Source organism: Haliaeetus albicilla, chromosome 26 (assembly GCF_947461875.1).
Source record: "Haliaeetus albicilla chromosome 26, bHalAlb1.1, whole genome shotgun sequence".
In the NCBI taxonomy this organism is placed as follows: Eukaryota; Metazoa; Chordata; class Aves; order Accipitriformes; family Accipitridae; genus Haliaeetus; species Haliaeetus albicilla.
The window spans coordinates 18,156,449-18,169,960 of NC_091508.1; the positions used below are offsets into that span (position 1 = coordinate 18,156,449).

General features: G+C 37.5%; 1 protein-coding gene across 2 annotated transcripts in view; it reads right to left on the reverse strand.

Annotated features, from left to right (window-relative positions):
* Window positions 1–13,512, reverse strand: part of AK8 (adenylate kinase 8) — a 73,864-nt gene that overhangs the window by 53,820 nt on the left and 6,532 nt on the right. The window contains exons 3-6 of one of the 2 annotated variants that reach the window (XM_069770809.1): window positions 13,095–13,144; window positions 12,261–12,374; window positions 5,955–6,023; window positions 4,089–4,126 (exon numbers count right to left, since the gene is read on the reverse strand). In XM_069770809.1, coding sequence (XP_069626910.1) covers window positions 4,089–4,126; window positions 5,955–6,023; window positions 12,261–12,374; window positions 13,095–13,144 — 271 coding nt within the window. The remainder of the gene's footprint in view (window positions 1–4,088; window positions 4,127–5,954; window positions 6,024–12,260; window positions 12,375–13,094; window positions 13,145–13,512) is intronic. The other variant, XM_069770808.1, reaches the window with a different exon arrangement.

The following is a 13,512-nucleotide window of genomic DNA, read 5'->3' on the forward strand; positions in this document are numbered from 1 at the left end:
CCCACATGAAGACTGCTGTAAATACAGCATTCTGCTGTTGCCTTAATGCCAGGTGAAGCGCTCCTTGGAGACCCATGCCATGCTGAAAATCAGCAACAAGGAAGTACTTTTCAAAGCCATCACTTTCCTCTCTGGATTTAAGGAATCTGGGGAAATGGAAATGTTCAGGGTCATTCCCAAATGTAAATCTCATTCCTTTGCTGGCACTACTCTCAGCTATAATACCAAGCCTACATACTTTCACACTTTCCACCCTAATAATAATGACTTGAGTATTAAAGTTCTCTCCTGTTATTTGACCTGTACATCCTCAATTTTTTTTAATTACAAAATCCAAAATTGACACTGCCTTAGAATAATGAAAAGGGATAGCACAAAGAAATAATGCTGAATTATGTGACATATCCAAAAGAAATCTCAGCCACAAGCATAAAGATTGAAGGTCATGAATACTGCTGCCTTTCGGAAAACAAGTCATCACAACAGGTTTTCCACATCATCAGTATTTTTCAAAAAGTAATACATGCCTTTCGCTCCCATCTGAAGAAAGGGGACAGACAATAATGCAAAAAAATAATATCACTAATAGCTTTGCCAGTATGGATCTAAAATTTCTAAGATTTTCAGAAAACAGCAGACTGAGTGCAGTAGAAAATATTGTCAAGCCAACTCCTGCAGTCCATCAACATTAGCAGTATGGATGATGGAAGAAGCTCAAACTTTACCAAATTTCCCATTAGAAAGAAACCTTTTATTCCCCACATTATTTCTGTAGGTTGAGTAAGCTGCAAAGCTATTAAAAAAAAAAAAAAAAAGCCACATTCTTCTTGGAAAACAAAAAAGATGGTGAATGGGCAGATTCTCTCCCCAGATAAATCTATGTAACATCACTACCCTTGCATGGAGTTTCACAGAGACAACATGATACTCTACCTCCAAGGTAAAACCAAAAAGAACCAATAGCCATTGCTCTCTTTGCCTTCCCTTTCAAGGACAGCCACTACCCTTCTGAACTGTTTAATACCAATCAAAAGTAATTCTGCCACTTCTTGTGTGAATCACTGGCCTAAGCTTAGTTTCTCAATGGTCCTAAGACATCAGTAAGGTTGCCTAGCTCACTCACAAATTCATCATGTAGCAATCTCTTCACCAGCCTTCTCCAGTTCTATAAATTCCCTCCACAACACCAGCAGTCAGAGGTGCCGTAGCCAACATGTACTAACTCTGTAAGATGAAAAGTCTTCATATCAGCTTCACAAGTCCCAGGTTCTAACATAATGCTTGCAATAAGTTTTCTGTGTATGCTGGAAGACCTACCTGTCTGATCCCTTGCAGTCCTAACTACATTTGTATTAGAAGAACACATAACACAGAGTCTCAGCAGAGCTGTTGATCAATAAAAATGTTCTCCTTGGAGAATGCCTGTGACATCTATAAACCTGTGACTGTCAAAACAATGGCACAAAAAATTCTGTATTCCTACTGTCAGTGGGATGAAAGCTGTACAATTAATGCCAAGCCAATGACACCACAAGGAGAAATAAAACAAACAGCTGGTGGTACTATGGTCCAACATACTGCTCCTAATCTATTAACATTTTCAGTAGAAAAATGCTGAGTCATGTTTTGAGAGAAATGGCATAAATCTGTTCAATGATGTAAAAAATCCACAGTATTAATTCTTTTTCCAATCACACAAGGAAAATATTGCAAATAAAATGCATAGATCCCCTTTCAAATGGAAGACATATACAATGTGAGGAAGTTTTAGTGACCATGAATTACTATCTATTAATTAAAAGATTTTTAATAACCATCACAACTTTGAAAAGTCAATTAAGTGTTTTTCCTAAAAATAGCTGAAACCTTAATGAGACCAATAACATCCACTCCATTCTTGCTGAATGTCAGGGAAGCTTTATAAAGGGATTTTTTTTCTCCTAGTTCTGTAAGACATCCAGCACCAATTCAGTGTTGCTGGTGATAACAACAGGAACATAAAATGTAGGCAAGACACTATGTAGCTGTTGGCATTTTAACCATCTTGTCACCTTACTCAAAGTTTACATGACCTAATACTTAAAATAACAGTCTCTGAGAGATCCTTCCCTCGCTATTAAAAGCAGAACAGGAACCATGCCAACAATTAGAGCAAAAAAAGCATGGGGTGGATGAAGCCTTTGGAGAGCAATGGATTTTGCTTATACGCTGATTGTCAGTAAAACTCACTTTAACAGTATCACAACAAACACTGGAAAAATTAATCATAGAGACTTATGTGAAAAAATAAGCACACTGAAGAAGTTTTAGAGCTAGTGTTATAAAAGCCCTAAAGTAAAGAATTATTCACGTACTTGCTAGCTTACAGCAACTACTGCCATCCAATCTCCTCCAAATAGCACTACAGGACATATTGCCCCTGCAGCTACCACCTTTGAGAGACCATGTGAGAAAATATTTAACCAAAACTACTGAAAATACCAGGGGTATCCTGGCATCTTCCCTATCCTACCTGCTAACTACTAGTAGCACAACCAGAGAAGCTGTTAGTGTCAAGCTCAGGGGGCCTGTGTTTGGGATCTGAAACCAGCCTGAAGCCTAGCTGTTAGCAGTCAGAAGAGCAGTTTCTCTTTTGGGTTTATCATCTTTCTAACTTACTTTCATTTCTACAGGTTTAAAGATATTTTAAACATACTCACTAGAGGAGAAGTTCCACTTGAGGTAGATGTTCCACATCTTGCCACAAGGTCAAGGTAGTAAATCATACAATCACCTGACTTGCTGTACATCCATGATATCTCATTGCACAGCTTACATAAAAAATGTTGACATTCATAGTCTTTTTTTCCTGCTCATTTGCTAGTATATCCAGAGCTGACAATACTGGTTTCTCAAGTGTTCCTCAGCTACAGTCTTTAATTCAAAATGCCACAAAAATGAACAAGATGGTATACCACGTGTGTTTTTAAACAAGTTCTCCTGCCAATTGAAAGGCCTAAATCCTGTGTGAATTTAGTACAGATAAACAAATACCTTAAATACTACCAGATATTTGATCTGGAGTGCTAAATAACTATTATGGGATAAAATAAAATAAAATAAAATAAAATAAAATAAAATAAACTCAGCTAAAAAGACCTTCAAGAGAAACCAGACACATCCATGTAATTCAAGCACAGTGACTAGCAATGCAATAGTTTAATTCTACTTTGCAAATTCAAAATTAATAGATCAATTATTGATCTATTGAGTAAGGTATACAGTATTTTGTAGAGAAAAATTTACAACCCTTAGGTTTTCTGCGAATCTCTTTACTCCTTTCTTTCTAAGGATCCAAAAATCATTGTTTCAATATCCCAGATGATGAAGCATGGAGCAAGAAACACAGGATCCTAAAACACACAAAAAATGGTCCATTTGGAAAAAAAGGGGAGGAGGTCATGTCCTTATACATCACAAACTAGAAAATTCTTTGAAAGTCTTCCTAGGCCTCGATCATACCAGTGTAGGAAGGGAACACAAAGAGAAACAACAGCCTAAAACCTGTGTGTCATCTGTATGGCAAAGTAGATTTTATTAGTTCACATTAAGTGGAAAGAAGGCAGGAGGGGGCATCAGAAAAATCCACACTTCGCAATTTAGAGTTGCCAGTATATTCTAAAATCCTAATATCTTGGCAATTCCCCATGTAAGCAAATACTGGTGTAGTTTAAAAGCTCAGGGTTCAACTCATCATTATGTTACTCCAAAGTTGCAGTAATTCAACCCCATAATGTCAATGGGATTTATATCTGGTATAAATTTAGAATACTTCAGTGATGAGCTAGGTTTCTGTTTCATGAATTTCCCTTCATAAAAACAACAGCTCACATCTCTTTGAAGGAGAAGTCCCATACCATCATTTGTAAATATGTATCAGAGCCAATAATGCATCCCAAAGTTTTGTTACAGTAAGTCTCTTGTTAAACCTGGATTTAGCTAAAAATGCAAAGAATTGTTCAAAAATCACCCACATAAGCTTATTTTTACTCCTTCAGAGCTTTCTCTACTGATGGAAAAGGAAGGACTTTTATAGCAAGATACTTCCCAATGCAGATAAGGGCACTGTCATGCACTCCTCTATGACCTGGCAAAAACCCAAGATTAGCTGGGCAAGAAAAGGTTTGTTTTAGCTTAATGACTTTTCTCAGTAACATTAAACACCAGCAGGTAGTATTCTAAATTAAATTCTCATGCAACGAGTGGATTAGATAATGGGATAGGTTGAAGTTTAGCTATTGCTAGTTCTAAGCTACTGCTTAAACAGACCAGCATACTACCTATTTTGCTGCAGCTATATGCTCGCAACAGAAATATGACACAGACAGATGTCCTCTAGCAAACCTCTCAGGCAGGAACAATTTAAGAGATTACATCTCCAGCTATTCATTACCATCCTGATCAAGTTATCCTTTCCACAGTTCATACACTGTAATTGACCATCTGCTCTAGCTTACACAAGGCAGGTCCATTGAAAGCCACTTCCATCAGTGGCTTAAGCTAAGATAGTTGACTTTGCACTGAAGCACATGAAGACTTCTTTGGCAATCATTCAGTTTATCTGAGTTCTAAAAGCCGAAACCTTCAATCAGGCGCAGAAAATTTTTGCAGTTCTTGCTAGTTTTATTGATGTTTCTCTGCACCTACAGACATCTCTCTGCTACAGAATTACCATGTTAAAAACTACAATGCAATGGCCCAGCCCCCAAGAAGATTTTGTTTTACATGGATGGAAGGATCCAGCCTGCAGATCATTGCAGACTACACCAAAAATCACAGAGACAGAAGTACAAGACATAAGGTTTTCAGCATTTCCAGTTTCTTTCAGTGCCTAATGCTAAGAAGCTTTAGGAAGCAGTTTTTACACTTCAATGAAATGTTAATTACCAGCCCTGCTTTACTCAACAAACAAGGTAGATGATGATGATGATGTTGAGAAGCAACAGATTTTAATAAAACTATAAGCCTTGCAATATCTCTGTGAGGTCAGGAAGTACTAGTTACCCCCTGAACCAAAGTTGTGGGTGTGACAGAGTTACTGTTCTGAAAACACATACTATTTATCTAAAAAAAGGTGTTTAGTCCTTCATGAATGTAACACCTACTTTGCACTGGACTTCTTCCTCTCAAGAAGTGCATCAAATAATTTACAGTCTGCATTTTGGCACTGTTTAGAAACAGGGTTTTATCCATTAGATTAGCATGTCCCTTACAAATAATCCCTTACAATGGGCTGATTATGGACTCAATAAACCATAACAACATCTGAGATTTTAAAGGAAACGCATAAAAAAGATTTTGCTTTCCTTGGGTAAGGTTCTACGTTAAAAGTCTCTACTTACATTCAAGGCTAAGCACACAGGGAAAAAAAAAAAGCCACACACTTGTGAATACAGCTAAACCTATTCAGTTGCCTATTTGTGTAAACTAACAGTGAACATATTAATTATTACCTAGAAGAAAATATATTCAAATGCATTTTTTTCTAACACAGGAAGAAAAAAGACACAATGAGAAACAAAGAAAATTGAAATGAGTAATGTTAGACTCCTTTTCCCCCTTTCCTCAATAAGAGTTAAAATCTTAACTCAACATATTGATTTTTATATATTTTTTGTTTATCTGTTTTGTCCACTATAACTCTGCCAGTTGCCCCAGGCAATCAACAAAGCTATGCTTGTTCAGCCTTTGATCATCTCTGTGCTAGAAGATTAGCATATGCATACTCTCATCCTCCCCTTTATCCTGTTAATAAAGCTCCAAACTCCCTCTGCTGATGTTCAAGAAAGCAATCCGCTCCAGAGCCCCCAATGATTTGCCCCCATTCCCTCCTCTGCTCAGGACTCAGAATGCTAACTACTATGCACGAGTTGTGTAAGTGCTTATCCACCAGCCCTCTGAGGAGCAATTCTTACTTGTTTGATGCAGTCCACATTTGACAGACGTTCCTGGATCAGATTGGCCCAAAGCGCGTTGGGAATTTTCTAAAGAAAGAACAAAAAAAGGCTGAATATTCACAATTGAGTTCAAAAGGAATTTTACCATGCAGGCATATTCTGGTTAAAGGTGAAGTGAGATGTCTTCTTAACAATAAATAAATAAATAAACCTGTGCAAGTCCCAAGTCATTAACATAATATATCAGAGAGTTAATAAGGGCACAAAAATCAGTGTTAAAGGTAAGCTGAACACAAAGCCTACATCCATGCTTTTTGCACACTTAACATGGAAGCAGTGCCAAGTTTTGCACACTAACACACACACTGGACATCAAACCTGCAAAGGAATCCATAAGAACATCACATCCACAAGTAGTCCTTTTCACCACAAATATCTGACCCACTACTGCTTCATAGGTCAGTGGACTCAGCATTAGTGATCTTAACAGCTATGATGTGAGACAAGCAGAATCTCAAACACAGAGCAAATAACAGAAAGGGTTTGATTTTCAGGAATTTTGTTTCATAGTTTCAAGTAACTCTTACTCTTTCATAATCCAGAAAGTTTATTTAAAATACATTTTATAGTTAAAGTTAATTTTAATGTTAAAGTTAGTTTATTTTTAAACTCAGGACTGTGAAACGGGATTGAAACTGCATGTGCCAATATTTTCAGAAGTGCTATTTCTTTCTGTGACTATTACTTTGCCCAGATCTAGAGATGTTTTGTAAGACAGTACTTGCTATCTGACACAACAACATTCCTTTACAGATTTAGCATTCCCCTCCCCTAATATTTCTTCTGTTATTATGCTAGATTTCCTGACAAGAAATTAACAATACCCTTCTGTCCTGGTTTCAGCTGAGATATAGAGTTAATTGTCTTCCTAGTAGCTGGTACAGTGCTATGTTTTGAGTTCAGTATGAGAAGAATGTTGATAACACACTGATGTTTTCAGTTGTTGCAAAGTAATGTTTAGTCTAAAGTCAAGGATTTTTCAGCTTCTCATGCCCAGTCAGTGAGAAAGCTGGAGGGACACAAGAAGTTGGGACAGGACACAGCCAGAGCAGCTGACCGAAATTGGCCAACGGGGTATTCCATACCATGGGATGTCACATCTAGTATAGAAACTGGGGGGAGTGGGCGCAGGGGGATCGCCGCTCGGGGGCTAACTGGACGTTGATCGGCAGGGGGTGAGCAATTGCACTGCGCATCATTTGTACATTCCAATCCTTTTATTATTACTGTTGTCATTTTATTAGTGTTATCATTATTAGTTTCTTCTTTTCTGTTCTATTAAACCGTTCTTATCTCAACCCACAAGTTTTACTTCTCTTCCCGATTTTCTCCCCCATCCCACTGGGGGGGGGAGGGGAGTGAGTGGCTGCGTGGTGCTTGGTTGTTGGCTGGGGTTAAACCATGACACCTTCTTGTAAGAATTTTCTACACTGTCTTGTTAGTTTAGGCCTTCATTCTATGCTGAACTTGGTTAAACAAACTCTGTGTTAGCCAGTTTAACTTGATAAAGTCTAGACCTTTGGCCATGCCAGTCACAACAGCTGTTAATCATTTGACTAAATGCCTTGTCTCAGTCTCATTCACTTTGTCATTATTGGTAAAATGAATACTCAGAAAAAATTCTGCAGTCAGATTCTCTACCTCCCAAGTCAAAAAATTACCTTTCATTTAACAATGTGAGCTTGATTCTTTGTTCCATGCAGTTGCATATATTGTGGATTCCTGTCTCTTTTTTCTATCCAAACAGTCTGAAGGGCATAATCCTAAAAAAGAGTATTTCTGTAGGCTTTTGTTGTACTAAAGGATTTGGATAGATATAATGAAAACATGGCTGACTCTGTGGAAAGATTTCATAACAATCTTCTTCATTAGATCATGAAACAGTTTCACCAGGAGTGGTGGAAATGCTACCATACAAGTCAATTTAAAGTAGAGTGGAGAAAGCACTCCAGAATACACAAAAGAGAGCAGCCCTTGTCTGCCTGTGGAACGGACAAGGTGGCCCAGTCAGGCAGTGGGTTTTCTTGGTTTTTATCTCTATTGTCCCCAGTTCTCAGTGCCTTTCCTAATATCAGCCATTCATAAGCCAACATTCAAGCAGGTAAAAGAGAAAAAGGGAAAGAAATTGCTGTGTTTCTTGAAAGTCAGCAGGTCCCACAGGGTGGTGCGTCAAAGCCTCCTGCAGCCTCTCGCTGCTGGAGCCTGGGTCTGTGGCTTTGAGTCTGTCACCTTCCAAAGGTGCATCACGCTGCTATCAGAAACAGCTAGTGTCTTGCTTACTTCTTTGATGTGTCATGTCAAGACAGGCTAGTGACTGCTGGGGGTCCACTCTGCTAAGCCTTGCCAAACCAATTTAAACCAAAATTACACTAACTTCTTTCAGTGCAGTGGTATTCTTAGCCCTCTCTTTTGAGCAGGGTTTATTGCACAAACACAATCAAGGACACACATGCGGGTATTTCAGTGTCTTAGTTCCTTCTGCTCTCTGTGGCTCAATTCCAGTCTCATTTCCTGGTCAGTTTTCCTCCCACTGAGCAGTGGCCTACAAAATCATTTTCAATAGGCTGCTTGCAGAATGCCTAATTATTCAACTAGAAATCATTAAATCTGATACATATCAGATAGCACATTTACAATTTCTCTCTCATAAACACTCACACAAATATATCATGAGCCTGGTAGATGGGACTGCACCGCCCAGAAATCTGCGATAATGGACAATGACACATATACATTTGATAACTGCAGAACTGTATCTTATCTAAGGCACTCTGAGCCTGTCCCAACATTCAGTTTAGTTAATGGAAAGACCTACTGCTATGGTATTTTGTGTATGTTCAGACCACTTTTCTATACACACTGGTTTAATCGCTATTTCCATACTGCTGAAAAACTGTACTCATTAATGATTAATTTTAAATCTTCCATGTTATTTCAGGGACATCATACTTCAACTTACATGCCCAACCTAGTCAGAGTTATATTTCAATGATCTTTTCATAAAACTGCTAGACTTTTTTTTGGGAGGAGCACTTTCACTAGACATTTTTATTGGAATTTTTGGATATATTTGTTCTGAAAACAGCTACAGCTAAAAAACTTCTGACTTTTCCAAGTTTGCACCTTGGACAGAAAAGCAGTCATGTTTGAAGAAATTTTGTTTAGTATTCTAAGAATCATTCATGTTTAGATTTCGCTTGTTCAGATAAATACACATGAAAGGCTGGTCTTTTTTATGTATACACAAGACTGGAACAGTTCCTATTTGTTCCTTCATAGTGGCTTGTCCTGGAATAGATTAGAATGCTGAACATACATAGATAAGGATGCCTTGGGTTTTCCTCTCTTCTATTATATTTCTTCTTAAAAAGCACAGGGATACGATGCAACTCTAGAGCAGTTTTAAGTCATTAACTAGTATGCAAACACCTTAACTGCAATTTAGTATAGCATTAAGAGCACACCCATCCCACAAGCCCACAATTACCACAGTCGTTTCAACTTCTTATTTTATCCAGTTAAAAGGAAACGTGAAACATGCAATAGCTCTTCATTAGACTTCACTATAGGAAAAACCTGAAGGTGCTTCCTATTAACATTATAATAACTAGAGATGAGGGAATAATTTGCAATGATTTATCCAAAAATGTAGCCTCTTTTTCTGTTCATGGAATATTTATTGATAGCTCATGGTTCTTCAAATTTATTGAATATTCAAAAATACTTGACTTCTTTTGGAATATTTTTACATGCAGAATGATCACATTTTGCTTTGAACAGTCAATATTTAAAATTCACTACCTGAGCTGTGCTCATTAGTAAGTGGCCAGGTGTGTGTTAGTGAATGATTGCATGTCCAACTTTAAAAATTGAGCTTCAGAGAATAATCACATATTTTAAATACACCTTCCATGAATTCTTGTGCCAGGAAAACTCAAATGCTTTAATGTTCACTGGGAGCGAACACAAAAGAGATGAAAGCTTGGCTAAAGATAAGTAAGTAAAATACGTGAACAAATATTTGCAGACCTTTTTGCAGTGTTTGCCCAGATCTAGTAACATTGGTCTACTGACCTAAAAATGAATGACCTTTGGCACTGGGGTTAATTTAGCCACAGTAACCTTATATGCATCAAACCTTCCTCTAACAACATTAAATTGTGTTATATGATCTTCACACCAGACTTTCAAAAACACAGTCTTCATTCCTGCTTTTCCTCTTTCCATTTATTAAATTGCTTTGGCTAGGACTACAACTTTTTAATGCCCTGGTTGTATCAAAGATAGTATAAACAGCTATTGTTCTGTTCCTGAATAGACATTCAAACCCTCTTAGTGCTAATGGATGTTATGTATGCTAGAGGAGTCAAGTTTACCGCTTGCTTCAGCAGAACCAGGGGTCAGTTACGGCAACAGTAGATTTAGGCAGCAGACATGAATCAGTAAGGGAAAATACAGCTCGAAATGACAATTTGTCTACATTTTAAGTCATTGTAAAGCTTGCATTGATTTAGAGGAAGCAAGGAGCTCCCTCCTAGTTTTAAGGAGTTACATTTGAAGAATCAAACTCATATAAAGGAACAAGAAATGATTTAGTGAAAACGTTCTTCTAGGATCTAACACCTCAAAAACAAAGGCAAACTGCACAGTACTAAACCACCACCAGACTCTGCTCTTTGGGTACTCCTTACTACCTGATTAGCCTTGACATTTTTGACTTTCATCTTCCACACCATCCATCTTTTTAACTCAAATAAGCCCAAAAGGACACCCTTGAAAGTGTATCTGTATAGTCTGAAATATGTTAATAATTACAGTAATTAAACCAAAGGGAATTTTTGTTTTAAAATTCTCCCCCTCCAAGTTGAAATTTATGAACCTAGCAAAACAATCTTTAATAATTAGAATGATAATTTCAAAGTACATATTCTCAATAAGAATTATTTTATATCATCCCAGCCAAAAGCAAACCTTTTTGCCAATAAGTTCAGTGAGTTCAATGAACTCTTTCCTCTCAGATTTTTTAAGTATATTACTCAAGGCATGTCCAAACCTCATTCACTAATTCAGTGCAATAAACGCCACCCTATTTTCAGCCTACTTTTCTAAGGAAAAAAATTCATCTACATATCACACCGTGTACCATCTCAGCAAATTATGACTCTGTTGGTCAATTCAAATCAAAATAGCAGGGGTGTAGAATTCTCACAGATCTGAAATTACTTCAATTTTTACAAAAATAGGTGACGAGGGAGAAAATATGAACTCATGGTCTTGCTAGAGTCACAGAAAACCAGACTTCTTCCATTCTATTACTCATGGAACCCCTTGACATCTGGAGAAAGGAATCAGCTAAAAGGGCAGGAATCAGAAACAGAGATGCTTCTGCGTATTCAGGATATTCTTTCAACATATTTTTCCAATCTACTTGTCACTAGCCTTTAATAACAAGACAATTACATTGCTGATAAACTAATCCTGCGAGTCACGACATCTGGAAAAAATGTTCTTCAGACCAACTCCTTTGAATATTAGTTAGGAGGCCCACAGTAAAGCACGAAGGGATTTAAAAACCTGTCTGGAGCAAAGCAGGTACTTGGAGTTGGGTAGAGTGCATCAACCCAAGAACTGAATGATGTCCTGAGTTGGCTGCTATTGTCACAGCTTGAGAGCTTCTAGAGTTTTCAGTAACTGAATGGATTGTCATACTGCTTTTGAGTTAATGCACCAAGTTAGTTATTTGTGTCATGCTACAGAGAAATTAAGCATGCACAACTAAGTAGCACTGTCAGGTCAAAAAAAGTTCTTTGTGTACATCTTTTCCAGAGCATTTTGTACCGAAGGAGACCTCAGAGATTAATGCTTATTTTACTGAGATTATCAAACATGCTGAAATAGAAGACACTTTGTCTAATGATATAATGAACCATTCTTTATATATGGTGCATACCTGGACTTCTCTCAATTCTGTTGCTCATGTCTAAGGTTAATGTTTTCAAGACCTCCATTACTTTACATTGTCTTCCTCTCCTGCCCCTAGTCTATGCTCTGACACATTTTTATCTTTGTTCTTATCTTCTTATCTAGCAGAGGGTACCCTGAAAGACCCTGTACCTACATATACACAAACCACTGCACAAACCACCATAGATACAAGAATATTTACTCTGATCTGCTCAACTCATAGCACTGGAAATCATGGGAATGCCATATAATTCCTCTTCTGTGACATGAGAACTACTATTATTATATCCTCTTACACACCTGTTTTCTTTCTTTATACATCTTTGCTTCCCTTGTCAGTGCTAATATTTCCTTGAATAACAAAGTCTCCTGAGAGATACGTATGGCATCCAAATGTTTACAAAGCCACATTGCCTGAGGGAAGAAGAAAAAAAATACAGGTTGAAATATTTGGAAGGAAAATGAAGCATTTTTTCAGAAGGCTGCAGAAAGACAGAGCATTTTCCTAGCCTTCCATTTAAGTTTACAGACTATATGTGTAACTTTAAGCAGTTTCTTATAAGGATGTTGAAGAGTCTACAGCTTTGAGTAAGGTCTTTTTCATCTACTGTACTATAACACAGACTTTAAAGAAAAAAGCATTCTTCCTAGCATGCACACACCACCATCATCTGCAGTTTCTGTGGTCAGCTTTCTCTGTGGTTCAAATACAACTTTGACATTTTCAATCAAGCAGTATCAGTGGACATGACAGACAACTGGCCATGCAAATGGAGAAATCCACAATATGGGAATACCACAAACGTGTAACTATGGTACTTCTCCCAGGTTAATTAGTCCTGCTAAAAAGCTCAGAAAACAAGGCAGGCAGAATTCTGTTGCATTACAGCAGTATCACTACCACTACCTATGCAAGTTCCTGTAGAGCTTACTTGAACATTTCCATTCAATTTATAGCGTAATATATAGGCATAGCCCTTAGGAATGCCACCCTTCAATTTGTCTTGTGCTCTCCTATCACTTAGATAATTCTGAAAATTATTTTCACAGAATAAAATTTTCACAAGTGCTGAGCTCAGTAGAAAGTAAAAAGGTAAGTGGACAGCATTATAACATTGAAGATAGTATACTTACAACTGTAGTTTTCCCAGAAGCAGGTGGACCAAGTACACAAATTCTTGGAGCTATGAAACAAGAATATGTGAATGTCAAGATGCAGAACAGCAAAAATCCCAACCAGTTTCTCACTATTGCATTGCATAATGTAAATGTAATCACAATGAAACAATTATTTCAGTTGGAAATCTGCCTGAATAGAGACCTCAGGATTGGGCTGCACTGGGGAAAAAAGGGGGGAACACTAAGTCAATGCCAGCTGGGTCTTCCTTTAATCTCCATGGTCAATGAGATTATTAATCTGACTAAACATGCCACTTAAAGACACACATAAGATATCTCTCTCTCTCTCAATCAATTTAAACACATGGATAACTTAGTGGGTGAACCAGAGTGTAAGATATGAACATTTCCTTATCTGAATTTGACTTTTATT